Source organism: Rhinopithecus roxellana, chromosome 16, assembly GCF_007565055.1.
Source record: "Rhinopithecus roxellana isolate Shanxi Qingling chromosome 16, ASM756505v1, whole genome shotgun sequence".
In the NCBI taxonomy this organism is placed as follows: domain Eukaryota; kingdom Metazoa; phylum Chordata; class Mammalia; order Primates; family Cercopithecidae; genus Rhinopithecus; species Rhinopithecus roxellana.
The window spans coordinates 27,638,521-27,665,772 of NC_044564.1; the positions used below are offsets into that span (position 1 = coordinate 27,638,521).

Genomic DNA, 27,252 nt, shown 5'->3' on the forward strand with positions numbered 1-27,252 from the left:
TCATTCAACATCAGCAGACTATACATTCATTTCTAGAGCACATGGCACATTCTCCAGGATAGATCATATGTTAGGTCTCAAAACAAGTTTTAGCAAATTCAATAATATTACAATTATATCTAGTATTATTTCCAACCACAATGGTATGAAACTAGAATCAGTAACAAGAGAAATCTTGAAATATTCCCTAGTATGTGGACATAAAAGAACATGCTCCTCAACAACCAATGGGTCAACGAAGAAATCAAAAGGGAAACTGAAAAATATCTTGAGACAAATAACAGTAGAAACATGACATATGAAAATGTACAGGATGCATCAAAAGAAGTTATCAGAGGGAAGTTTACAGCAATAAATAATAAACAAGAAGAAAGATCCCAAATAAAGTAAGGAGTTAGTAAAAGAAGAGGAAACTAAACTGTAATTTAGCAGAAGGAAGGAAATAATGACGATCAGAACAGAAATAAATCAAATAGAGGATACAAAAGTCATGGAAAAAAATCAATAAACCCAAGAGTTGGTTCATTGAAAAACTAAGCAAAATCAGCAAACCTCTAGCTAGACTAAAAAAAAAGAGGAAACTCAAATAAATAAAATCAGAAATGAAAGTGGAGACACTACAACAGATGTCTCAGAAATAAAAAGGAACATAAGGGACTATTATGAACAATTATATGCCAACAAATTGGATAACCTGGAGGAAATGGATAAATTCCTGGAAAATGCAACCTACGAAGGCTGAATCAGGAAGAAAAAGAAAACCTGAACAGACCATTAACAAAGAGATTGAAGTGAAGCAGTATTTAAAAACCTTCCACCAAGGAAAAGCCCAGGACCAGATGACTTCATGGCTCAATTCTACCAAATATTCAAAAAATAATTGTTACCAATACTTCCTAAACTCTTCCAAAAACTAGAGCTAGAGGGAATACTTCCAAACACATGTTATGAGGCCAGCATCACCTTGATACCTAAGTCAGACAAAGACACTGCAAAAAAAAGAAAACTTCAGACCAATGTCTTTAATGAACATTGATGCAAAAATCCTCAATAAAATATCAGCAAGCTGAATTTAACAACATATCTAAACCAAGTGGAATTTATCCCAGGAACTCAAGGCTGGTATAATATATACAAATCAATAAGTGTCATATATCACATTAACAGAATAAAAGATTAAAATCATAAGATTACCGCAACTGATGCAGAAAAAAGTATTTGACAAAGTTAAAAAACTTTTCTTATTAAAACTCATAAACTTAGCTATAGAGTAAAAGTTTGTCAATATAATAAAGGGCATTTATGAAAAACCCACAACTAACATCATAATCAACAGGAAACAGCTGAAAGCTTTTCCACTAACATTCGATTCAAGGCAAGAATGTACACTCTTACCACTTCTAGTCAATACAGTACTGGAAGTACTAGCAAGAGCAATCAGACAAGAAAAAGAAATAAAAAAGCATCCAAATCAGAAAGGAAGAAGCAGAATAAACTCTGTTTGCAAGTGTCATAATTCTATATGCAGAAAACCCCGAAGATTCCCCCACAAAAATCTATTAGAACTAATAAATCAATTAAGTAAAGTTGAATTACACAAAATCAACATACAAAAATGAGTAGCACTTCTACACACAAATAACTTAGTTGAAAAAGAAATGTAAAAAGTATCTCATTTACAAAAAAAAAAAAAAATACTTAGGAATAAATTTGACCAAGGTAGTTAAAGATTTGTGCACTGAAAACTATAAAACATTAAAGAAATTAAAGAAGATGCAAATAAATGAAAAGATACTGTGTTCATGGATGGGGAACATTAATATTATCAACATATTCACACTATTCAAAGCAATATAATGATTTAACATAATCCCTATAAAAATGTCGATGTCAATCTTCACAGAAATAGAAAAAGCAATCCCAAAGATACCAAAACTCACATAGCCAAAGCAATACTGAGAAAGCAGAACAAAGTAGGAGGCATCATGCTTCCTGATTTAAAATTATACTACAATATAGAACTGGCATAAAAAACAGAAGCATAGACCAATGGAACAGAATAGAGAGTCCAGAAATAAATCCAATCATAACTGGTGAACTAATTTTCAACAAGGGCACCAAGAGAATACTATGGGAAAAGGATAGTCTCTTCAATAAATGGTGCTGGGAAAACTAGATTTCCACATGCAGAACAATGAAATTGAACTCTTATGTTACACCATACACAAAAATCAATTCAGAATGGAAAAAAGGTCTCATTGGAAGACCTGAAACCCAAAAAACTCCTAGAAGAGAACACAGGTAGAAAATTCCTCAACATTGGCCTTAACAATGATTTTTTTGATATCATACGAAAAGCCAGGCTACAAAAACAAATATAAATGAGTCTATAGCAAACTAAAAACTTCTTCACAGCAAAGGAAATATTTAACAAATTGAAAAGGCAACCTACAGACTGGGAAAATGTATTTGCAAACCACATACTTGATAAGAGATTAATAATCAAAATTTATAAAGAACTCTTACAACTCAATAGCAGAAAAACAAATAACCCAATTTAAAAAATGAAGAAAGGACCTGAACAGACATTTCTCCAAAGAAGACATAAAAATGGCTAACAGGAATATGAAAAGGTACTCAACAGCACTAATGATCAGAGAAGTGCAAATTAAAACCACTATACGATATCGCCTTGCTCCCATAAGGATGGCTATTATAAAAAAGACAAGAGATAGCAAATGTTGGTGAAGGTGTGAAGAAAAGGAAACCTTTGTATACTGTTGGTGGGAATGTAGATTGGTACAGCCATTATGAAAATAATATAGAGGTTCCTAAAGAAATTAAAAATAGAACTACCACACAACACAGAAATCCCTTTTCTGGGTATATTCCCAAAGGAGATGAAATCAGCACAGATAAAGATATCTGCACTCCCATATTAACTGCAATATTATTCACAATAGCCAAGATAAGGGAAGAACCTAAATACCTATCAACAAATAAATGTATAAAGAAAATGTGATATGCAGTTGTTTCTCCATATCTACTGGGAACTGGCTCCTCAACCCCCCCAAAATACCAAAATCTGATGATGTCCAAGTCTCTTTTATGGGATAGTATTTGCATAACCTAAACACATAACCTACCCATGTCTTCCTATATACTTTAAAACATTTATAGATTACCTGTATTACCTAATGCAATGTAAATACTATGACATGGTTATAATGCTATATTTTTTAAATTCGTATTATTTTTATTATTGCATTGTTATTTTATTAAAAATTTTTTATCCATAGTTGGTTGCGTTCATGGATGTGGAACCCACAGGTATGGAAGGCTGACTATATGTATACAATATAATATTATTCAGCTTCAAAAGAATAATATCCTACTGTTTGTTACAACATAGATAGATCTACACAACGTTATTCTAAGTGAAATAATCCAGACACAGAAATAAAAATATTGCATGATTTCACTTAAATGCAGAAGGAAAAGAAAAAAAGAGCTCAAATACACAGAGGTAGAGAAATAGATAATGGAAATAGTAGTTACTGTGCTTGTAGGGGGAGAGAAAATGGAGAAATGTAGGTCAAAGGATACAAAATAGCAAATAAGTAGGATGAACACATTTACAGAATTAATACAGCATTGGGGATTGTTGTTAAATAGATTTTAGCTGCCTTTTCTAACAGAAACTAGGTGAGATGATAGCTATGCTATTCTGCTTCACTATAGTAACCATTTTGCTGTCCATATGTATCTCATAACAGCATGTTGTAAACCTCAAATAAACACAATAAAATTTGTTTTCAAAAAATAAAGTGCTTGCAAAAAAAATTAATGTTTTACACTGGAAAAAATGAACAAATGAAAAACCTACTCTATGTATCAGGTAGCCACAAATCCTTTGCTATTCCTCCCATAAAGACAGCAGGTTTATTCCCTTGAATCTGGGAAGATCCTACCATAGCTTTGACCAATGTAATAAGTGATTCACACAGTTTATAGGTATAGGCCTGAAGAGACTGGCCGCTTTCACCTCCTATCTCTTGGAAAACTCCCTTTTGTACCTCTGAGATCCATTTTAAGCAATCTGGCCACTCTGCTGTAGGACTACACAGAGAGATCTTGGAAAGGAAGAACTGCCCAGCTGAGGCCGGCCTTCTGGCCGTCTCTGCTTCAGACATGTGAGGGAAGCCTTCTGGGGACTTCCAGGCCAGCTTCGCTGCCAGCTAAACACCAACAAGTGATTGCAATCAACTCCACATAGAACATAATTGCCCAGCAACTTCCAGCATGAATTCCTGACCCACAGATCAGGAGCATAATATAATAATTGGCATTTTAAGCCCCTAAATTTCGGTCAATTTGTTATACAGCAATATATATTCAGAACACTGTATTTTATGAGCTCCAAAGAGAACTCAGGTTATCTCTTTTTCATTCTATTATTCCAGAACTATGCTACTGTACTAGAGAATGTTCTAAAAATGCCTTCCTCCTCCCCAGGGTTCCAGGCTCTAGTCCCCAGGACCTGTGACTGTGATAAGATAGCACTCTGGTGACTGTGTTCTTTTACATAACACAGTTGACCTACAGAGGAAGATTATCTTAGTGGACCTAATCCAATCAGATGTGTCCCTTTAGAAGCAGAGAGTTTTCTCTCGCTTTGGCAGAACTCAGAAAAGTCTGAAGTGTGAGAAGGACTCCATGCACCTTTATTCTTTTGAAGATGAAAAGGACCTTGTGCAAGTCCTGGAGAAGGGCCTCTAGGCAAAATAACCTCAGTCCTACAACCACAAGGAACTAAATTCTGCCAACACCTTGAAGGAGCTTGGACTTGGATTCTTCCCCAGAGCCCACTGGTAAGAGCCTGGTCTGTGCAACGCCTTGATTTCAGCCTGTGAAGCATAAAGTGAAGACCCAGCCATACCATACCTAAACTCCTGACCCCTGGAAACTATGACATAATAAATGTACATGAAGTCTCTTAATTTACAGTAATTTGCTACATAATAAAAATTAACATAGTAATTCAGGACAAAACACTCTGTTTCATTTTACTCCTTAATAAAATGGTAAGAATAGATTGGACAATCTTTTAAGTTTCTTTCAGGTACAAAATTTTATGATTTCATAATATTAGGTCATTTAGCCTTCCTGAGCCTCAGGTTTCTAAAGTAAAACATGGTTGCAAAACCAATTCTGGGCCAGTTTTATCTTCTGGGTAGTCTATCTTCTAGATCTCAAGCTCTTTGTGAACAGGGGCACTCATTGTCTTGCTCACCCCCTTCCCCTTGTATCCTGCCTGGCACCTAATGAGTATTCACTAAATATTTGTTGAATGAATAAATGAATGAATGAATAAATGAAGATTCAGTATAAATATTAATGTAAATATCATTTGACAAGAAAAGAGGCCTATGCCTATGTAGGATGGCAACAGAATAATGAGTATTACTTTATAATCTTGGGCAAGTCATTCATTTCTGTGAGTCTTAGTTTTCTCCTCTGTAAACGGGGAGATCCACTGATCCTGACTCTAGCTCACCCACTGGTTATTCCGATCACATAACATCATCAGTGTGAAAGCCCTCTGCAGACTTTAAAGTAACCTATACATAAGGTATTTATCTTGGTGATAGTTTACTTTTTAAGGTTAGGAATGTCCCTAAGCCACATGGGGTAAATTTATTTCCTAATTATACCAGAAATGGAGCACCTTCCTGCTGTTACTTCTGCAGCTGCTGCTTAGCAGTCTTGCCACCTCTCAGAAGAGGTGGTACCTGCAAGGAGACAAAGCCATTAGCATCTGCTTAAGGAGAAGGTGTTAGAAACTCAACTCAATGAAGACTTACTGAAAGATGACGATCTCTACTGGCAACAAGGGAATATGACAGCCTGTGGTATCACACCAAATAATCTGGGTCATTGCTTCTTAATCTGGTGTAAACCATTTTTTTTCCAAAGCTGTGTTTTGAGGAGCCCAATCTCTTGAAAAAACTCAAAAAGAAAGATTCTATGGCCAAATAAATTTGAAAAAATATGCCAACTTGACCTCTTCTTTATTTAGCATTTTTTTTTTTTTTTTTTGAGACAGAGTCTTGCTCTGTTGCCCAGGCTGGAGTGCAGTGGCGCGATCTCAGCTCACTGCAAGCTCCGCCTCTGGGTTAACGCCATTCTCCTGCCTCAGCCTCCCGAGTAGCTGGGACTACAGGCGCCCGTCACCGTGCCCGGCTAATTTTTTGTATTTTTATAGAGACAGGGTTTTACCACGTTAGCCAGGATGGTCTCGATCTCCTGACCTTGTGATCCGCCCGCCTCAGCCTCCCAGAGTGCTGGGATTACAGGTGTGAGCCACCGCGCCCGGCCTTAGTTAGCATTTTTAAAAATTCAACATTTTCTAAACTTATTCAAACACAGATACCACTTCCATATTTTCCTCCTTTTCAAAGTCCTGTAAGATTCACTTAGGGGAACTCATTTTTGCTTAGTTTCTATGAAGTGCATAGAAAGAGGTGAGACCATATTTAAGGCAGTGAAGAGATCCAAGTCTGGTATAGCGCTTAGACCAGTGGCATCAGTATCACCCAGGACCTACCTCAGTTCTACTGAATCAAAAACCCTGGACACAAGGCCCAGGAATGTATGTTCAGAAAGTACTCTGGGTGACTGTGATGCCAATTCCAGTTTGGGAAGCAGTGTTTTGATCCACAGATCATGTCAGCACAGAGAAGAAATACTGAATCCTCTTACACCCAAAAGAGAGATCCCATTGATTCTCTGGTTCATCTTTCTAATAGCTATCAGAGAACATTCACTAAACCACAGCATCCCTTCTATTATTTTTCCCACTGGCTTCACATCACCTTAATGATAAGATACAAACTCTACTACTAGGTATTCAATCCTTCCATAATTTCCCAACATAAAGGTCTAACCTTATTCAATAACAATAAGGACAATTTCCCTAAGTGCTAATATTTGTTGACCATTTACTACATGCTAGGAATAGTAAATACGTATCTTGGGTGATCCTCTCAATAACCCTGTGGAGGAGATATTATCCTCATTTTACAAATGAGGACATTCAGGGCCAGAGGACACTGAGCACATTGCTTGCCAAGATTTAACCTCAGTCCTCTGGTTCCAAAGCCCAGGTACTTAATCCTGACTTATATCCTGTTTCTGGTTTCTGATTTGACATTTTTGAATAAAATTAATCCCACACTCTATTCTTCATAGGTACGTATTGTTTTCTTTAACGGAAAATCATTCTTTTCACTGCAAGTACAAAGCATAATCATCCCTCAGCTCCCGTGTGAAATGTCCCCTCACTTCAGTGCAGCAAAGGCTATGTTGTGATGTTCTAGGCACTTTACCCATCACTGAGGAAACATTGGTTAGCAAGGAAAACAAGTTATCTGCCTTTACCGAATTTGTGGTCAAGTAGGGGAAATCTGGGCTTAAACACAGCATTGCAAATATGGCCAGTGCTAGAAAAAATGAAACAGAAGATGCAGTAAAGGCATTTAATAGGATGGTGCAACTTGGTCCACTGAGTAAGACCAAATATTCCTAAGAAATCAGGGATGAATCTGAAAATTAAAGGATGAATAAAGTAATCCAGACAGAGGAAAGTATTTTTTTCTAGTCTCCCCAGGAGGAATGCATTTCTCTCACACTCCTCCTCTCTGCAGCATTTCCCTTGGCTACTCAAACTGTCTGTCTATAATATGGGAAGCAGAGTAGAACCTTTTTGATAGGGCTGTCGTAAGGATTACACACTTTAATATATGTAAGGCATCGACAATTGTATCTGGTATGTAATAAATGTTCCATGTGTGTTAGCTATTATTACCATCATTTTTTTCTTACTGTAATAGGTGATCTTGAGCAAGTTGTTCCACTAAGAGTGGCAAGTTACTAGGAATCAGAGCTTCTCTGTCAAGTGGGACAAGCTCTCCTAATTGACCTCCATGAAGTAACTTTGGGGAAATGGCTCTTCCTCCCATCAGATAGATGCGGTGTGCGAAGCTGATGGTGCACTGAACACTTTTGTCTGGTCGGTTACACTTCCACATGCTTCTATTTCCACCAAGTAACAAGCACACAACCTGAAAGTCAGTTTCACTTATTCCCAAACCTGTTTATGCCTGTTGTAGTTGCTACTATTATGTCTTATAATATAGCTAAAAACTTATACAATAACTAAATTAAAACTAAAATAAATCAATGAAATGTGAATTGCTTTTTTCTGTGGAAACTAATTTGAATTCAGTGGGAAATTCTATAAAGATGAGTTATTGACAAAAGTGACCATCGATTTAAATAAAGGTGAAATAACAAAAATCCACAAACATTTAAGCTGTTTTTTAAGAGTCTAAGCTGTTGCTCCACTTTGAATAGACCGAAATTTGAAATGTTATGCAATTATGGTATGGTTTATGCAGGAACACTGGTAGAATGTTAAATAAAATATACCACCACCCTCAAACAAGATTTTGGTTTTACTTCAAGAGGCTGACCAAGAAATGTGCATTTATATGTTTTTAAGTTAAAATAAAATGGTTCATATATGTATAGCATGTATACATTTTAGGATTTCCTAGTGTAACTTCACTTTTTCAATTAACCAACAAACTATTGGTCTCCAATTCTGTCCAATAAAGAGCCTCATGCTTTGCCATTTTACTATGTGCTAACCCTGGCATCTGTGTTCTATTATTGGCTTTCCAAGGCTGGCTACTATTTTTCTCTCCATCATGCTATGTAGAAAATTGAAGTTTGAATGCCTTAATACTATGCCAAGTACTATTAATAGTAAATGATAGTCACACACTTTGGTTTGTCAGACTAGAGAGTCTGAAGTCCTAAGGTTCTTAAGTTCTTCTGTTTCTCTTGATTACATTTTGTTTGTTAGGTTCATGCTTTATTTTATGCAACAGAAACATCTACTTCTTGGAAATAGAAAGTGTTGTCATCAAATATCTAGGGTCTACTACTGCTGTGCTCTTGAAAATATTATTATTATTTTGAGACAGAGTCTTGCTCTATTGCCCAGACTTGAGTGCAGTAGTGCGATCTTGGCTCATTGCAACCTCCGCCTCCCAGGCTCAAGCAATTCTCATGCCTCAGCCTCCTGAGTAGCTGGGATTACAGGTGTGCACCACCATGCCAGGCTAATTTTTGTATTGTTTAGTAGAGACGGGGCTTCTCCATGTTGGCTAGACTGGTCTTGAACTCCTGGCCTCAAGTGATCTACTAGCATCAGCCTCCAAAACTGCTGGGATTATAGGCATGAGCCACCATGCCCAGCCTTGAATATATTAATATTATATCTGTATATTTCTTTACAAATATGAATAATTTTTACATATATCATATAAATTGACTAGGACATCAACTCCGTGGGGTAGCTATTCTTATTATCCTAACCATACAGATGGGGAAACAGAGGGCTCAGGTTTGGAGACTTTTGGAGGTCACACATCTAATAAATGACAGAGCCGGGACTGTCAGTCTAATAAACTGAAACTGACTTGAGTTCAATAAAATATAAGAATCCATATCCCTCTGCCCCACTGCAGGAGTCTATGGAGATGAAATCCAGAGGCAAGTAAGTACAGGGTTCACAGAGAAGAATCAAAATCAGTGTGAATATTGAGGGTCGTCAGAATAGAGATAACGATTATCTTGGTAGCCAGAGTCTTTCTATAGACACCAATTAAACACTGTATGGAGAAGGAAATATGTTAAAAGCTGACATGGGTTCAGAAGCTATGGCCCCAGCATCTGAGCCTGAAGTTGATGCCCCCAAGAGATTTTCATCTCAACAATGGATAATTACATTGTGCTTGGCTAAAGCTCGGACTGCTGGGTCAAGGCCACATGAATTTGAGAAGCAAAAATAAATCAAAGACCAAGCATCATCAGAAAATGCTAATAGTTCTACTGTCTGCCCTCAAGTTAAGCTTCCATGGATCTTATTTGCCTCACAATACTCTAATCTTTAAAAATAACCAGGTGATAGCCAGATGTAAGGAAGAAATATCAAATCACACTGACCTTAAGCACCTACTTGATGCTAGGAGTTTTACTTCATTTCATGGAATTGAATAGTATCTGTTTTTCCAAAGTAATAGACATAACAAGAAATAACTTTAGGATTTGGATTCAGGTCAGTTGAAGACAATCACCATTTGCAGTTTTGATTTTACCACAATGGACTGTCAGTCTACTGGCCTGAATTTTAGTTATGATCTGTTCCCAAATTCCCTGAGTGACCCTGGAAAACTCACTTACCTCCCTTTGATCTTAGTTTCTTCATTTGTGAATGAGGAAGATAATCTAAATGTATTCAACATATGTAGAAAGTACATACACTTTATATATGAACATGGAACTCAATTTGCAGAAGATTATGTCAACATGCCTTTGTGGCACATTCAGAGAAGCAAATAATCTATGTGTCCATTCATTGAACAAAGTTTTTTGAATGGCTACTGTGTGACAGGTCGTGTGGTAGAAAGCTATAAGAACAAAGTTATGAAGAATATAGGAAAAGATATATGAGTAAGCTGATAGTCTCATGGGAGAGATAGGCATTAATAAATAGATTTAAAAAGGGAAAATGGGAGTCAGGTGCAGTGGCTCAGGTCTGTAATCCTAGCACTTTGAGAGGCCAAGAAGGGACTATCGCTTCAGTCCAGAAGTTTGAGACCAGCATGGGCAACATAAACTGAGGTTCCAGCTATATGAAAAATTAGACAAGCTAGCCAGGTATGGTGGTGCACACCTGTAGTTCCAGATTCTTGGGAGGCTGAGGCTGAAGGATCACTTAAGCTCAGGAGTTCGAGACTACAGTGAGCTATGATCATAGCACTGCACTTCGGCCTGAAGTGACAGGGCAAGACTGTCTCAAAAACAACACCAAAAAAAAGAAAAAGAAAAGAAAAAAGATATACTGGTACATTGGATGGTAAACTGGAACTTGGGTTCAATTAGAAAATTATAATGATAAGGAAGCATATAAAATAAGTCCTGAAACAGACTTTCAATGCAGGGACCATGTTCTTGAGGAAGGAATCTTTGAGCCTGAGATCTGAAGGGCAGGTAGAAGCTACCATAGTGAAGAACAAAAGAAACAAAAGGAAGCACATTCAAGCAGAAGGAACAGCCCGAGTGAAGCATTTGAAATGAAGGGCTATGGGGAGGGGGTTGAATTAGGCATTTAGTTAACTCAAAGAAAATTAGCAGAACTGTCCTGTCGCTGAGAGAGTCAAGAAATGCTATGGAACCCAGCCAAGGGGTAGGTGGGAACCAGATCATGGCCGATCTATTGGCCACCTCAGGATTTTGTTCTTTCTCCTAAAAGCAGTAAGTAGTAACCAAAAAGTTTTAAACAGGGATGTGACAAGATTGAATTTGCTTCTTAAGTAATCATTCTGACTGCCATGGAACATAGATTGGAAAGTGACTAGAGTGGACTCTGGGAGACTTAGTTAAAAGGCCATTGTAATTTCAGGCAAAAGAAGATTTTAGTTTGAACTATAAGCTACTCATTAAAATGAACTAATTAGCATCATCTGAAAGCAATGCTGCTCAAAGATTCAATTAATGACCTTCTCCCAATATTCTCGAATTGAACTATTATTCTCATTCTCTGTAAACGTTATGTCTCTTAGAGTTGGGAAGGACCTCAGAGATAATTGAGTCTTGTTTTTGTTTTAGCAAAAAGGAAGGAAGGAAGGAAGGAAGGAAGGAAGGAAGGAAGGAAGGAAGGAAGGAAGGAAGGAAGGAAGGAAGGAAGGGAGAGAGAGAGAGAGAGAAAGAGAGAAAGAAAGAAAAAAAGAAAGAGAGAGAAAGAAAGAAAGAAAGAAAGAAAGAAAGAAAGAAAGAAAGAAAGAAAGAAAGAAAGAAAGAAAGAAAGAAAGAAAGAGAAAGAAAGAAAGAAAGATCACCTTATGTTCTCGAATGAATTTTAATTCAGAATTTCGATAAAGAAAACCGCTAAAGAACTGCTCTAGTTTAAGGTGAGGTACAATTGTTCACTGCTCAGCCTTCATTCCACCTCTGCAAGTCACGATTTCTCTACCCAGTGCTCTCCAGAGTATCAGTTATAGGTTTAGTCCAGCCCACACAGGGCAGAACAGGACTTGAACTCAGGTCTCTGGCTTCACGAAACAATGCATTTTCATACACCTAGAGGCTAGGTAATGATGGTTGGAGGACCAAGGCACAGTTGCTTGTATCTTTAAATGCCTTCCAGTGGCTGACACAAGATTGGAAGATAAGGTGGTTAGTAAACATTTATGTAATTGCACAGGAACTGGCTAAATTCAGCATTGCCCAAGATGACTTTGCGCTTCTTTTCTTCCTCCCTCCCTCCCTTTCTACCTTATTCCCCCTCTCTCTTCTTTTTTTTTCTTCCTTTTCTCTCCTCCATCCCTCCCTTCCTTCCTTCCTTCATCTCCCTTTTGCCATGACAGGCAATTTCCACCACTATGCAATGCAGTTTTTAGTCTTGGCAGGTCATTTAAACACCTTGGATCATCTTGCCTCCGGGATTGGTAGAATAGCAGAGGAGTAACAAGAAGGGATTCTGGTGGGCTTGAATCCTGTCTTCTACCTGCTATTTAATAATCAGCAAGTCATTTAACATTTCTATGCCTTAATTTCTCTATTCATAAAGTGGGATAAATTAGTGCTACCTCATAGGGTTATTACAGTGATTAAATAAGATGAAAGCCATAAGACAGTGGCTGGTGCATGGTAAATGCTTTGGAAGTGTTAACTATTAAATGTTGCCATGAACCTGAACTCAGCCCCATTCCCATTCCCTTCCTGATGTGTTTGGCTTCAACTTCACCCCAATTGCATAGCCGCCTTTCTACAGCATTCAGAATTCACAAATTTATACACTACCCCTGGTGAGCTCCATAGTGACCCTCTGAGGTAGGCAATCAGAAATTATTATACCCATTTTACAGGTGATAAAGCCAAGGCTTAAAAAGTCTCAGTGTCCAGTAATAGCTGAGACCAAACTTAAAGCCCATCTTTCCCTTTTTAACTGCACAGGGTAAGGATCTCCTGGTGGCAAGACAAGCCACAGGAATCTTACTGTGGATCCCTGCCTTTCCTTGATATGTCCAGCTGCAGTCTGACTCTAGGGCCAACTCTCCTGCAGGCTAACAGAAATCTATCACAGTATCCCCAGATCCTCAAACAGAACCTAATACATAATGATTACCCAATAAATATCTGGTCGGCCTATTCTGGTCCGCATCAACAGGTGTGGTCTGGAATTCTCTGGCTGCTGTCCTCTCAACAAGCACTGGGACTTGGGGTGGGATGAATCTTACTTATGCTCATGCTTCCAAAGCCTGGCATACAGTAAGCTTTCAGGAAATATATGCTGAGTTGGACTGCACTGAACCCGGCCTCTTCTGGTTACCTACAGGGAATATGTCTTTCTGGGTTTCTGCTTGGGCTTGAGAGTTAATTCAGAGCTCCATGTTCAGAGCCATTTCCTGCATCTCAGCACATTAGAGTCTATATATTTCAATGCTGGTCTACTACCCTCAACCTTGATCAGCAAACCCTGCCTTTGGCTTTACCACATGCTAAACCAGGGCGCCCCAAACCGAATACAGTCACCTATCTGCCACTGCACACTGCTTAGACAACATGGGTTCTTGCTGCTCTGCACAGTGATCTTGACCATCAAGTCCAACAGGAAAGTCAGCAAAATAAATCTCATCTGCTCCTTACCTGCCCAAGTGACCTTGGATAAATTAATCACATCTGCCTTATCAGTTCCCTAACCCATAAATGATCCAAGAGCATCTACTTCACAGAGATGGCATGAGTATTAGATAAAAAATATATGTCACCAAAGCTCAATTTCATTGGGTAACTAATTACTGAGTGCTAAGAAATGTATATGCCAAATACCAGTGCTTGGGGAAAAAAAAAATAAGAACAATACCTAACATGTATTGAGTGCTATCCATGTGCTACTCAAGGTCCTAAGCAATTTATGTAGATTAAAGCATTTAATCCTGAAAACAACCTTATGATGTGGGCACTATAATTAGCTCCATTTTACAGACAAGAAAATTGAGGCTCCAAGGTTTCAGTAACTTCCTCCAGACTTACAATGTAACCAGGTGACAAAGTTGGAATTTCAACCAAGGCAATCTAACTCCAGAATCTTTACACATGGCCAACTCTATTGCTTGTTATAATAGCTGCTCAGTAAGTAGCTGTTATTGCTTCATTATTGCTGTTATTATTATTAATCTTATGTTCCCTACATCTGATACTCACCTCTAGCTCCAATTCTACTCAATTTCGATTGTACCTCATCTCCAAAATATATGTCCCCTCCCCCCCATAATGAACAGCACCTCCCAATACTCATACCCTTGAAGTGAGGTTAGGCTTTTGGCCAACAGAATGTGGTGGAAAGAATGCTCTCTGACTTTGAAGGCTAAGTTGTGAATAAGTCTTACAGCTTCCACTTGGTCTCAGAACGCTCCCTCTCTGAGCTCAGCTGCCATGCTGCAAGAATCCAGTCCCCGTGGAGAGGTCCTGTGTGGGTACTCCAGCGACAGCCCCAGCTGAGCCCCCAGCTGACAGTCAGCATCAACTGGCTCTGAGAGTGTGTCATTGTGGAGATGCAGCCCAGTCAAGCCCCCAGACGACAAGAACCCCAGCCAACTAGAGATACCCTCAGCTGTACCAAGTCAACATACAGATTCATAGTAGAAAATAACATACTGTTGTTTTGAGCCACTAAATTTTGGGGTGAATTGTTTTACAACAATTGATAGCCAAAATATCCCTTTTGTCTTCCAGCTAACACTAAGTTTCTAGCAAGTACTGAAGCCAAGTTTCAATTAGCTGTAATTGACCTCTCACTAAATCTAAATCTTAACATTTCTTTGAAGTAACAATAAATTAACATTTATTGACCTTGTGTACATTATTAACCTTTCTGTGCCTCAGTTCCTTTATCTGTAAAATAGGAATGGTAAGTGAGGAGGAAATTAGTTAATCTCATATAAGATGCTAAAGAACAGTGCCTGACCTTTAGAATACATACACTAAGTGACAGCTCCTTCCCTTCTGTCTCTTACTCTCTCCCTTCCTCCCTTCCTTTTAACTGATTTAGGCACTTTACCAAGGCTATTTAAATTTTAAAATCTTAATCATCATACTTAACCTGAAGGCAAGTGTTATTATCCCCTTTCACAAATTAGGTGCAGGGCCTTACATAAAATTCTGTGTCTGGTAAGTGATGAAGCCAGGATTCGGACCAGTCCATGTGTGGCTAAGGCCCTGTGCTTGTTCCTTCTTTCCCTCTCCCACCTCACCTTAACAATGCCACCTGTTTGTGAGATAAGTAAACATCTCTGTGGCACCTGCTGCAGTAATGGCACCTGCTCAGCACGCTCATCTTCCACAGACTTCAGCAAGCAGACACATTGAAACCGTGCAATCAGCTCATTTGCAAATACCAGCTTGCTCAGCTAGAGGTGGCCCAAGGTTCCCAGTGTTAGCACCTCTACCTGACACTGCTCTGTGCCACAGAGGTGCCCTGCAGTGTGAGAAATGCTCATTAAAGCCTCACATTCAGATGTCAGGAAGCAGCCCACAGCCAGGCCAAGGAAGTTCATCTCTCCTGGGAAGGCTTCAGAGGAATCGGCCACAGAGCCTAGAGTCTGTGTGCTCCCACCCCTCGGTACCAAGCATTCAAAACTCCTCAAATTAATATAATTGAGTTACCCACCAATGGTGGAATGCCAGGCGTCCTCTCCAGGTGAGAAGAATATTATGATTAGGGCAGGTTTTCTCCTCCTTAGGAAGAGAGAGAGCAACACTGTGAGCTCTTTCTTTGAAGGACCCAGTGATGATAGAACATTTTTAGCTATCTACACCTGACAACTTGCAAAAGGAGAGCAGAGACTTATTCAAAGATGCAGACACCTGCACTGAGCATGGTGAAGTGACTTGCCCCAGGACACACAGCTTACTAATGGTGGGATATAAATCCAGACTCCTTGACTTTTCCCAGTAGTACTCCTATTACCCAGCTTTGTCCCTCCTTCTTCCCTTGTAATGCCTGTCCAGCTATCCTCCTTCTAAAATCCTCTCGAGTCTTCCCTGAACTTAGCATATCTGATGATGCTTGGTGCTCTGGAGATTTCACTCACCTTTAATAAATATGCCTGCCCAATGTCTTTGGACCTTTGGATCTTATTCTCATAATGGTGAAACGTTGCCCTCCTCAACCAGATTTGCATCAAGCTTCATTGCTCCTTGGGATGCACAGCTTCTTCACTTAAGATCTGATCAAAAGCTACCTCCTATAATATTCTGGGCTGAATTACATACCCCTCCAAACTTATATGTTAAAGTCCTAGCCCCCAGGACCTCAAACTGTGACTGTGTTTGGAGACAGGGTCTTTAAAGTGGTAATTAAGTTAACATGAGGCCATTTAGGTCAGTTCTAATCCAATATGACTGTATCCTCTTAAGAGAGGTGGCATGGTGGCTCATACCTACATTCCCAGCACTTTGGGAGGCCGAGGTGGGTGGATCACCTGAGGCCAAGAGTTTGAGACCAGCCTGGCCCATATGCCAAAACTCCATCTCTACTAAAAATACAAAAATTAGCTGGGTGTGGGGGTGCACGGCTGTAATCCCAGCTACTCGGAAGGGGAGGCTGAGCAGGAGAATCGCTTGAACCTGGGAGGTGGAGGTTGCAGTGAGCCAAGATCGCTACACTGCACTCCAGCCTGCGTGAAAAAGCGAGACTCCATCTCAAAAAAAAAAAAAAAAAAAAAAAAAAAAAAGAGAGAGAGAGAGGATATTAGGACACAGATACACACATGGAAACACAGGGAGAAAAAGACAACCATCCACAAGCCAGAAAAAGGGGCCTCAGAAGAAACCAAGCCTGCTGACACCTTGATCTTGGACTTCTGGCCTCCAGAACTATGAGAAAATAAATTTCTATTGTTTAAGCAACTGAGTCCATGGTACTTAGTTATGGCAACTGTCATAAACTAATACATATGGGGTCTGATTGACAAAAGAACCCCTCCCCACTCCTGCTCTACAAGACATCTTCCACAGCACTGTTCCCTGTGTGCATTTCTGAATTTCCCACAGTGCTCAATGCGGGTCTCACGGCAGATGTGCGATGGATCTAAAAGGAAGCTTCTTCAGAGACTTGTTCGTGGTAGCAGCCTGAGCATCTGTTGTGCTTGACAAGAAAGCAAGTTTGTGACCTTTTCTAATCCCTGCTTCAGCAGCATTGCAACAAGAAACTAGCAAAAGAAATTCTATTTGATCTGCAAAATAATATAATTATCACAAGCTAGATGCAAAGCAGTGGGCTCAAATTTGGAGGGAATGGGGAAAACAGAGATGAGCGTGAATGTCTGTACAAGGAGGAGGTTTCATAAGGCGGGAAAGAGACAGAAATACGCTGACCAAGGAAAGGATTTTAGATGAGTAGGAATCTAGAATGAGAAACCTTCTATATTGACTAGTACAGTCCAGAAAGACTTCATGGAGGGAACAACAGCATTAGCTCTGACTCAAGGAAAACAAGAGAAGAAAGGGTGCGCCCCATCGGGGTAATTAGGTGGATGAACTGCTGTAGAAGACGGCCATTGTTGTTAAGTGCTAGTAGAATAGGCTGGCTAGGAGGATAAGATTTTGATTTATAGATTTATTTAGGTTAGTTCAAAAATCATCGCGGTTTTTGCCGTTACTTAAAAGTAATGATAAAACTTAAAAAAAATGGCAAAAACCACGATGACTTTCGCATCAACCTAAAATAAGTGGCATCTTGTCTCTCTTACATCAGAATTGCTAAAGCCTGAGCACCAGTAAGTTTTGAAGTCAGATATTTCTTCGTTGTGAGAACTCTCTGTGCACGAATACCCCTAACCCCTATTATGATAATCAAAATTGTCTTGAGATATTTTCAAATGTCCTCTGGGGAAAACGTCACCCCCAAGTGAGAACCACTGATTTACACTGTAGCTTTGGACAAATTACTTGACCTCTCTGTTTCCATTTCCGGATTTGTACAACAGGGTAGCAATCATATATATAAATATGTGACTGACACAGAGTATGCTAGGTGAATGTGAATGGACTTACTCTTTTAAGAGTGGATCTTTTTTCTTAGAACTAAATTGAAGGTAGAACCCCCAAATATGCAACAAATAAGAGCAGAGCTGCTCTGTCTGAAGCAGGGTGGAGAGAGAGCCCCAACCTACCCTTTTTGCTGTCCTGTGATGCCCTTTTAGAAACCCTGGAGGCCCCGCTACAGTAGGAACTACCAGCTGTAGATCAGAAATGCTCTGGAAGAATAGAGTCTGCAAAACCTGGATTCACATCCTGGCTCCTTCCTTGTGTGTCCCTAAGAGAGTAATAAACCCTAATTCTGTGGAGGCATGGGCCCTGTCTTGTCAATCTCTGTATTCGCCACCATCTAGCAGAATACCTGGTATATCCAGGACAGGGCTGGGGCTAGCGGGGAAAGCAAGGTCGCCAGGCACTGAAGGTGACACTCTCTCAGGTGAGGACCCTGCACTCCATGACCCTGCAAGTGAGTGTCTCCTGACATTTTGTTCTACAGGTACCTTATTTGTGTCGCTCACTCCAGGCTCTGCTCAAAGGATGTCATAAATAAGGTGGTGAATGATTAATTAGTTAATCCAGTTTCTTCACCATTAAGACGGGGATGCTAAAATTGGCTTTGCTCAGTAATTTTAAAATTAAAAAGAAAATATATTTTAAACAGGATAATGCCATATAGCTATCAGGGCTAGTGGTAATTCCCCTCCTCAGTCAGGTAAATCAGACAGAACACAGATGCTGAAAATTCATGGTACATTCAGGAAACAATGTGGAATCTGAAACAATGTGGAGCCAGTAGGTGAGGACCCAGAGGCGATCCAGAAAATTGTTGGTCTGGACCATGCAGGGTCCTGCTTGCCACCCCGCAAATGCACCATCTGCATTGCATTTCACTCTGCAGCAAGATAATGTAGCTCACGCCAGGTAGGTGCCTGCGGATGTGGAGGTGGTGGCAGCACTTACCTCTCTCTAGGCAGCTGGTGGTTGGGATTGTGGCGACAGCGTACACTGAGGCCGAAAAGCTTGCGGGCAGTGCGTTGGATCTTTTGTCTCTGTGCCTCTGTGGCACTCTGCAGGAGCTTGTAGCGGTTCTGCAGGTCCCAGTCATTGCCCCAGTGCTGATGGATGCTCCCGATGGTCAGGAAGTGGTTGCTGGGGAGGCGCTTCATAAATGATTTAAACTCATCTAATGAGAGACAAAGGCCGAGAGAGAAGGGCTAAGCATGATAGCAACCATCTAAAGTTGCCTCGAATGCTTAGTCTCACTTTCCAATAAACCAGTCCTACAAACATCATTTTTTTTCCTGAGGGCCATAGAACATTGCATTAGTCTGTCCTGCCCCTGCTAGAAAGGGCAAAAGCTACTATGCTATCTTATGAAGGGAATCTGCATACTGCATTCTTGTTTAAGACAGGGCTTCCCAAACTTCTGGCATCGGAATATCAACCTTATAGTAATGTTCACATATTATTACATTTACTTAACATGTTATTTGAATCAAGTCATTGTTTTTTACTTAAAACTCAGAAACAAGGCTGGGTGCAGTGGCTCACACCTGTAATCCAAGGACTTTGGGAGGCCGAGGCGGGTGGATAACAGGTCAGGAGTTCTAGACCAGCCTGGCCAACATGGCTAAACCGTTTCTACTAAAAATGTAAAAATTAGCCGGGGGTGGTGGCAGGTGCCTGTAATCCCAGCTACTTGGGAGGCTAAGGCAGGAGAATTGCTTGAAAATGGGAGGCAGATGTGCAGTGAGCTGAGATTGCATCATTGCACTCCAGTCTGGGCAACAGAGCGAGACTCCGTCTCAAAAAAAAAAAAAAAAAAAAAAAAAAATCGAAAACAAAATGTTTATCGAATCTTCAATGAAAATTACTATTGCATGCCTTCAGAAGATGGTAGCTGTAAAAATAAATATGATGAAGACAATGTTAATAAATTCTAGTCAGACACTGTTGCCTGCTAAATGATCAAACTTCCATGCCTGCTCTCACGTTGAAATGCAGGAAATCAGCAAGTGTTAGAGAGGTGTTAAAGGCATGCTAGCACCAAACTGAAACCTTCTCTTTGATGTAATCTGCAGGTTTGACAGAGAACTGAAATGGACCAACTTCCCCACCCGGTGATCCAGTGTTGTTGGAAGTTGTATATGTGCCCCATCTAGCATCATCTCACATTTCAAAAAACTCCAGCTGAAGAGATGGTGACAAACTCTTGGGTCTCCCGGGTAAAGGTTTCTGCCTCAGTTTGTGATGCTGAGTTTCAGAATGTCAACTTAGTACATCCATAGAAATTATCTAGCTCAGCTTTCTTGTTCTACGAATAGGAAAACCAAAGCCCAAAATGGGAAGATGATTTTTTAAAGGTAACGTGGCTGATACATGACAGGATCCAAGCCTGTGTCCTGAGTTTTTGTTTTCCAATCTAATAATCCAATCCGCTGTAATTCTAATCCCTATCACCCCATCCCTGGAAAATTAAAAATATCAAGGGGTTGATCATTTTGTAGGAAAAAAGGCCAATGGTTGGATTTATATAAATATTATAAGTCTTCAGCCTAACACTTTCACTTCATGTTATAAAACCTCCAAGGACATTTTAGGTACACTATGCATTTATGCTTTCATTTTATTTTTAAAAATGCTTACATAGCTCTTGACAGGCACCAGGCACAGTGCTAATCACCTAACATACACATTTTATAGCAAACCTATGAGGCAGGTATTTTAGCGCCCCCATTTTAAAGAAACTAGGGCACAGAGAAGTTAGCGAACCTGCCCAAGGTCAAATGGCCAGTAGATAGGAGAATTAAGACTTGAGTCTCGCTCCAAATCCTGTGTTCTTACTTAGTATATTATATTTTCTCTTGACATATAAAAAAGGCAATCCTGAGGCTCAGTACATTGGGAGAAAATAGTAAATAAAAGGTGATTAAAAAATATAGAAGTCTCTGACTCCTACAAAAACCTCAGGCACTTCATTATAGACAGCCAGGCAAGAGTTGGAGTCACATCTTGAGTGCTGAACAGCTGTGGACCCTTATTCTCTCAGCTTCCCCATATGCTAACAGGAATAATAGTATCTAATCAAATGCTGAGAATGACATAGTGGCATAGGACTGCATCTACCTAACTAGTTCCTAAGACATAAAAAATACTCGACTGATGGTAGCATGAGATTGACAGAGTGACACAAGACTCTGCACTGATTGATTGACTCAGTGAGCTGGCTGAAGACAGGAGATAGGCCCTGATGACTCTGTTCTGTTTGGGACAGCTGGACTCTTCTCCCATGGAAAACATAAAGCTTATCTTGCAGAGGGCTCTGTGGATGCCAAAGGGGAACACAGGCTTTCCAATGAACCCAAATTTGGTTCTGATAAGAAAATAGATTTAAGAGTTAAATACATTAACTTCCTTTTTTTTCTTTTCTTTTTCTTTTCCTTTCCCCTCCTTCCCTCCCTCCCTCCCTCCTTCCCTCCTTCCCTCCTTCCCTCCTTCCCTCCTTCCCTCCTTCCCTCCTTCCCTCCTTCCCTCCTTCCCTCCTTCCCTCCTTCCTTCCTTCCTTCCTTCCTTCCTTCCTTCCTTCCTTCCTTCCTTCCTTCCTTCCTTCCTTCCTATCTCTGTCTCCCAGGTTCAAGTGATTCTCCTGCCTCAGCCTCCCGAGTAGCTGGGATTACAGGCATGTGCCGCCATGCCCGGCTAATTTTGTATTTTTAGTAGAGACAGGGTTTCACCATATTGGTCAGGCTGGTCTCAAACTCCTGACCTCCGTAATCCGCCCACCTTGGTCTCCCAAAGTGCTGGGATTACAGGAGTGAAGCACTGCGCCCGGCCAACTTTCTTGAATAAAAGTAGAGGTACTCCAACCAATCCCCCAGCAAGGAGATGTAGACTGCCATTTGTGTAGGAAACTAGGTCCTATTTGGCCACCCACACTCCATAGCCATCAAGGAACCAATGCCTTTTACTTTGGGCTGGTCATTAATCTCTCCAAATCACGTGGGCTGAGTAGTGAAGGTTAAGGGCTAAAAATGGACCAAAGGAAAACTCATATGCACAAGACTGATGCACATATGGATGAATGGATTTGTCTTAAAGGGTAAAACCATTTCAAAGAGAGAAGCACAGGAAATCTAGAGGGAGTGTATGCCTTTTGGGGATAAAGTGTGACATAAATCATTTTCTTGGCCTGTTCAGCTTATTTAGCAGCATCTCAGTTTTCTGTGTTTCCTCACACACCCACTTAAAGTGGTTTCTTTTCCTTGGGAATAAGGATTGTATGCTAAAGAGTCTTACCCCTTGTGCATATAGCCTAAATTCCTTCTGTGTGTGTGTGTGTGTGTTTTTTTTTTTTTTTTTTTTTTTTTTTAGTAATCAGTGAAATCTTTTTGAAAAAGCATTTTATCAAATGCTTCCTTTGTTTAGCGCCAAATAATCATCATACTACATTGCCATCATGAACTTTTCGCTTTTATGGGCTCCCAGGATTTTCAGTGCACTAATGGGTGTCGTTATAAGGCATCCACAGCTCCATCTGAGTTGTACAGCACTGTAAGGGCAGGATTCCTGATGCGTTCTGGGCTCCCAGAGCTGGGTTAGGACTTAGAGTTCATGGAAACCAGTTATTTTCAAATGCTATTCCATAGAACTCTGCTTTTATCTGTGGTACACAGTGGCTCCTAGGTAAGATTTTGCTTGATCAAATAATTTCTTGTCTAAAGACTTGAATATATTCAAATATTAAAAACACAAACATGTCTTCTCATTTATCAGATGAGGGCACCTCAGGCCTGGGGGACAAAGTAAAATTAAGTTACCAAAGCTGCTGTGAGCACTAGATTTGGAATCAGAAATTCCATTTCCAATCCTGCCATTTACTAACTGTGCAACCCTAAGGAAAACACTGGGTCTTGAAGGAGGATTATAGAAGAGGTGTTCCCTTCTCTGTTATACAGAAACATTACCATTTCCTTTAAGGTGGTTATTATAACAGATTTAAGAAATATAATGTTGTTGTAAAGACAGTAATGCTCTATGCATGAGTCCATTTATTTAACAGGTACTTGAGCATATATTATATGTTAAGTACCTGCTTGGTATCTCTTCTTGGAAGTCTCAAGGATTCTCAAGCTTATCCTATAGAAAAGTGAGCACATGGTCTTCTTTCCAAATCTTTCAGGGTATTCTAGCTCAATGAAGGATATCAACATCTATCAAGTTGTCTAACATGCCTATGTAAAGGAGGTTTCTGAATATCACCTCAATATCCCTTTTCTCTTCAACTTTGTAGACAATCTAACATCAAGCTCTGCCATTTTTTCCTTCTAAATATCTTGGCATATCTGCACATTTCCTGTTTTTACAACTTGTAACATCTCCTTAACCCACGTCATGGTCATCTCTCTCCTAGGCCCTTTGTGCCTCCCATTGGTCTACCTGCAATCACCTTCTCATATCTGCACCATAGTCAGATACTTCCATTTCCGCTCTTTTTTAAGGTAGTCTTCCTTAACTACATTGACCCCCAACTCTACATCATTTGTTCACAGCAGTTCCTCCCTCTTTACAGATGTATCCTTGACATTACCTAATCACTGGCATGGTTACATAATTAATGCCTGGCTTTCCAACAAAACTCAAACATCCATGAAGGCAGAGATCCTACTTTGGACTTTATCCACTTTAGGAGCTTGGGTGACTGTCTCTCCTCCCCTGAAACTCATTTTTCTGAACTATGAAAGGCAGAAAATAACAAGTTAGCAAAAAAGTGACTTTGAGCTTTGATAGTCTGCAGATTCTTTGGAAATCTATATCTATGTATATGCACACACATATATATATATACACACATAGAGATATGTTTATCTATTTATAGAGATGGACAGAAGCATGTGGGTGCACACACACACACATATACACACACACACAAATATCCACACACACATACGCAGCCCAAGGAATCAATACAACTACCTCTGACTCTTCCCTCTCCAGAGGCTGCCTATGCAGATTTATTCTTTCTGTCTTCTGGGTACAACAGAAACAATACATCATATGACCACAAAGTGGATTATGCTATTCATTAATTTTATTCAGTGGAGATTTATTGAGTGCCTGCTCTGTGACAACTATTATACTTGCATCTGGACCCTCCAAAGTGAAAGAGTCAGGGTCACTGAACTTTCCTTTACAGCAGTCCTAATTCCAGTTAGATTAGCTCCCTTTCAGACTTGGCTCAAGGCCACTCATGCAGTGGCACGGAGTGAGACTCTCTACCTGAATTCTCCAGGTCCTTATAACCTTCAGCCCAAGACTTGGCCATGTTGGCCAGCGTGTACTCCATGATCTGGATGTCCGTGATGGGGCAGTTGCACTGTGGAAACTCTTCGGCACATTGGCATCGACACTGGCTGTTCTGGCACAGGTATTCCCCCTCCCCATTGCACATGATATAGCTCAAGGCCGACTGGACAAACTTCTCTTGCAGATACTGAGGAAAGATTATCTGAAGACCTGTGTGAGAATAGCAAGAAGGGAAAACAGAAAGGTTAAAAAAAGGTGTTTCATTAACAGTTTCCAAAGGTGATACATAGGAATCTGAAGCTGCTACATTTCTCCCTCTGTATTGGAACCAATATATTTCTGAGCTAACCTAGATCCAGACAGGGCATTATCAGTGAGGCTTCCAGTTGCATCACTTTTACTTAAACTTCTCAGGTCATGGCTTTGGCTATCTCTGAAAGGCGCACTCTATTCTGTTATGGTAGGACTGAGGCTAGAGCCACATATGGCATATACCTTTTCCATTTGTGGAGAAAACTCCTATTGAAAATATAACATCATTGTTTATTATTCTTTATTTCCTCAATTGCTTTCCTTAAGTATTTGTAAACCCTATTTATGAAACACAAGTCTTGAGCTAGGTACTAGGCCTATAGAGATTTAAAAAAAGACACAATCTTTGCCCTTGGGGAGTTTACAATATAATCAGCAGGCATAGACATGGACACACATCATCATAACATGGCTTTATAGACCTATAGCAGAGACAGCCATATGAAGCAACTGAACAGCAGAAGACTACAAATAACATTGTTTAGATAGCAGGGAAATCTTCATAGAAGAGACAGAATTTGGGCTGGTTGAAAAGCAAGTAAGAGATCACTAGGTTAAAAGAAGAACAAGAATGACATTCTTAAAAGAGGAAAGGCATCATGTGTCTGAAAATTCCTAGTGAAGAAATGAACTTGGATGAATGGATGTGCTCATGCTGTAGAAAATAGCTATAGAGAGGGACAGAGGCCAGTGTGCAAAGGGCTTTATTATACACCAAGGAATTTGGATATTATTCTGTGGATCATAGGTGCACATTGGTAGTTTTGAAGGGTATGAGTAACATAATCAGAGTGATATAATTTACTAGGACCACTGTAGCATAAAAACTAACACATCACTAGACACAAGCATCATTAGATAATTTGCTCTAACAGTGAGGAAGCCATGGTCCACCAATAGGAAGTGACCAGCCCATGGCTATAGGATGAACACTCTGGATTACATCTCATGATCTTCTCTTTACACTTGAATATTCAAAGTCTTAATACAGAGAGCCAGCGATAGAGAAGGATTTATCTGGGCATGAGCACTACTCTGGTACCTATGAAAAATCACTATTGTCTGTGGTGCCCAGAGAAAAGGACAGATCTGGGCTAACTTAATTCATTAGGGCATTTTCACTTAGGACATTTCTCTCCACCTCATTTGGAGCTGCAGTTTTAGCTTCCAATATGAGGTAGTAGTTCTACTACTCACTGTGTAAAAGAGAACTGTATTCTTATTTGGATTATTTTTTTCTCATTTATGCTTCAGGGACTCTCCTTAATTCTACCCACCAGGGATTTGCTGAACAAGGTCAGCACTTCTTCCATTTTCTACTCACAGTTGTTTCTAGATTTTTATCTTTTTTCCATTTTCTTCAGGTTTTATATATACTTAAATAAGCCCCATCCTTTCAACCTGTCTTCACATGGCAGCTACAGGAGAATATTTTCAGAGGGACATTGTGGAAAAGAAGAAGATGATCCCTCCAGCATGCCTTATGGCAGGAAACCACACGCTGTAGTAAAAACCCGGGCATGGCTGCACTGGCTCCTCTACTTACTACCTAAGTCATTTAAAGCAAAATATTCAGCCTGTCTGTAAGGTTCCATTTAGTATCTACGTACAAGGATTACTGAGAGGACTACATGAAAGGATGCCTGCAAATTATCTGGAAAAGCTCCTGGCACATAGAAAGCAACCAATAAATGTTGTCTATTCTTATTTTTGATGTGACGACGATGACAATATTGATGATGATGCCACTCCTCTGATTAAAGTGGTTAAAGGTTTAACAGAACCTTCAGGATTAATAAAGGAAAAACAGGTGTGGGTGTATAATCAAAAGCCAGTCTTCACATATTTGCAGAGCTTTGATAAGCAGCAGCATTTACAATTCTGTGCCTGTTGAACCAGCATTGGTGACAGGGCTGTTGAGAAAGGTGTATATGTCAATATGCACGGAAGGGATTCTAGCAGATTAAGCTATACAGTTAACAACGGGCTGCTGTGAGACTGAGTGAGCTCCACATTGATGAGCAATGAGTCCATATGGGTTTGAGTGACTGTTTGGGAGGGCTACTGTACAAAGGCATAACATACATACCAAAACACACATGAGGTAAAACAAATCAAGCGATAAAGTCCCTTCTGAACTGAGTCTATGATTCTTTCAGAGTGTGCATTATTGAGTCATTTTATCTATATCACCATTTTCTCTTCTAGAGCCAAATTTATTTTTAGCTGATCCCAATCCCCCATAGGCAACTGGGTGTATGGATCGGGGTTAAGTTTCTGTTGCTTAAAGGAACTCTACAGACTATATTCTCAGTTCTATTTTTCTAGCTTGCTCATCATTTTCTTTCTTCCTTCTGTAGGGGATAAAATATTCTATTCTTGGTCCCAGCTCAAAAGGAATTTGGGGAGAGCATTTATAGAAAATTGCGTCAAATCATTTTTCCATTTGGCAAGGATCCAAAA

At 39.9% G+C, this 27,252-nt stretch overlaps 1 protein-coding gene across 1 annotated transcript in view; it reads right to left on the minus strand.

The window, feature by feature from the left end:
- Positions 1–27,252, minus strand: part of BRINP1 (BMP/retinoic acid inducible neural specific 1) — a 66,703-nt gene that overhangs the window by 17,395 nt on the left and 22,056 nt on the right. The window contains exons 2-3 of the mRNA XM_030919881.1: positions 24,451–24,687; positions 19,135–19,357 (exon numbers count right to left, since the gene is read on the minus strand). Of these exons, the coding sequence (XP_030775741.1) occupies positions 19,135–19,357; positions 24,451–24,622 (395 nt within the window). The 5' untranslated portion in view covers positions 24,623–24,687. The remainder of the gene's footprint in view (positions 1–19,134; positions 19,358–24,450; positions 24,688–27,252) is intronic.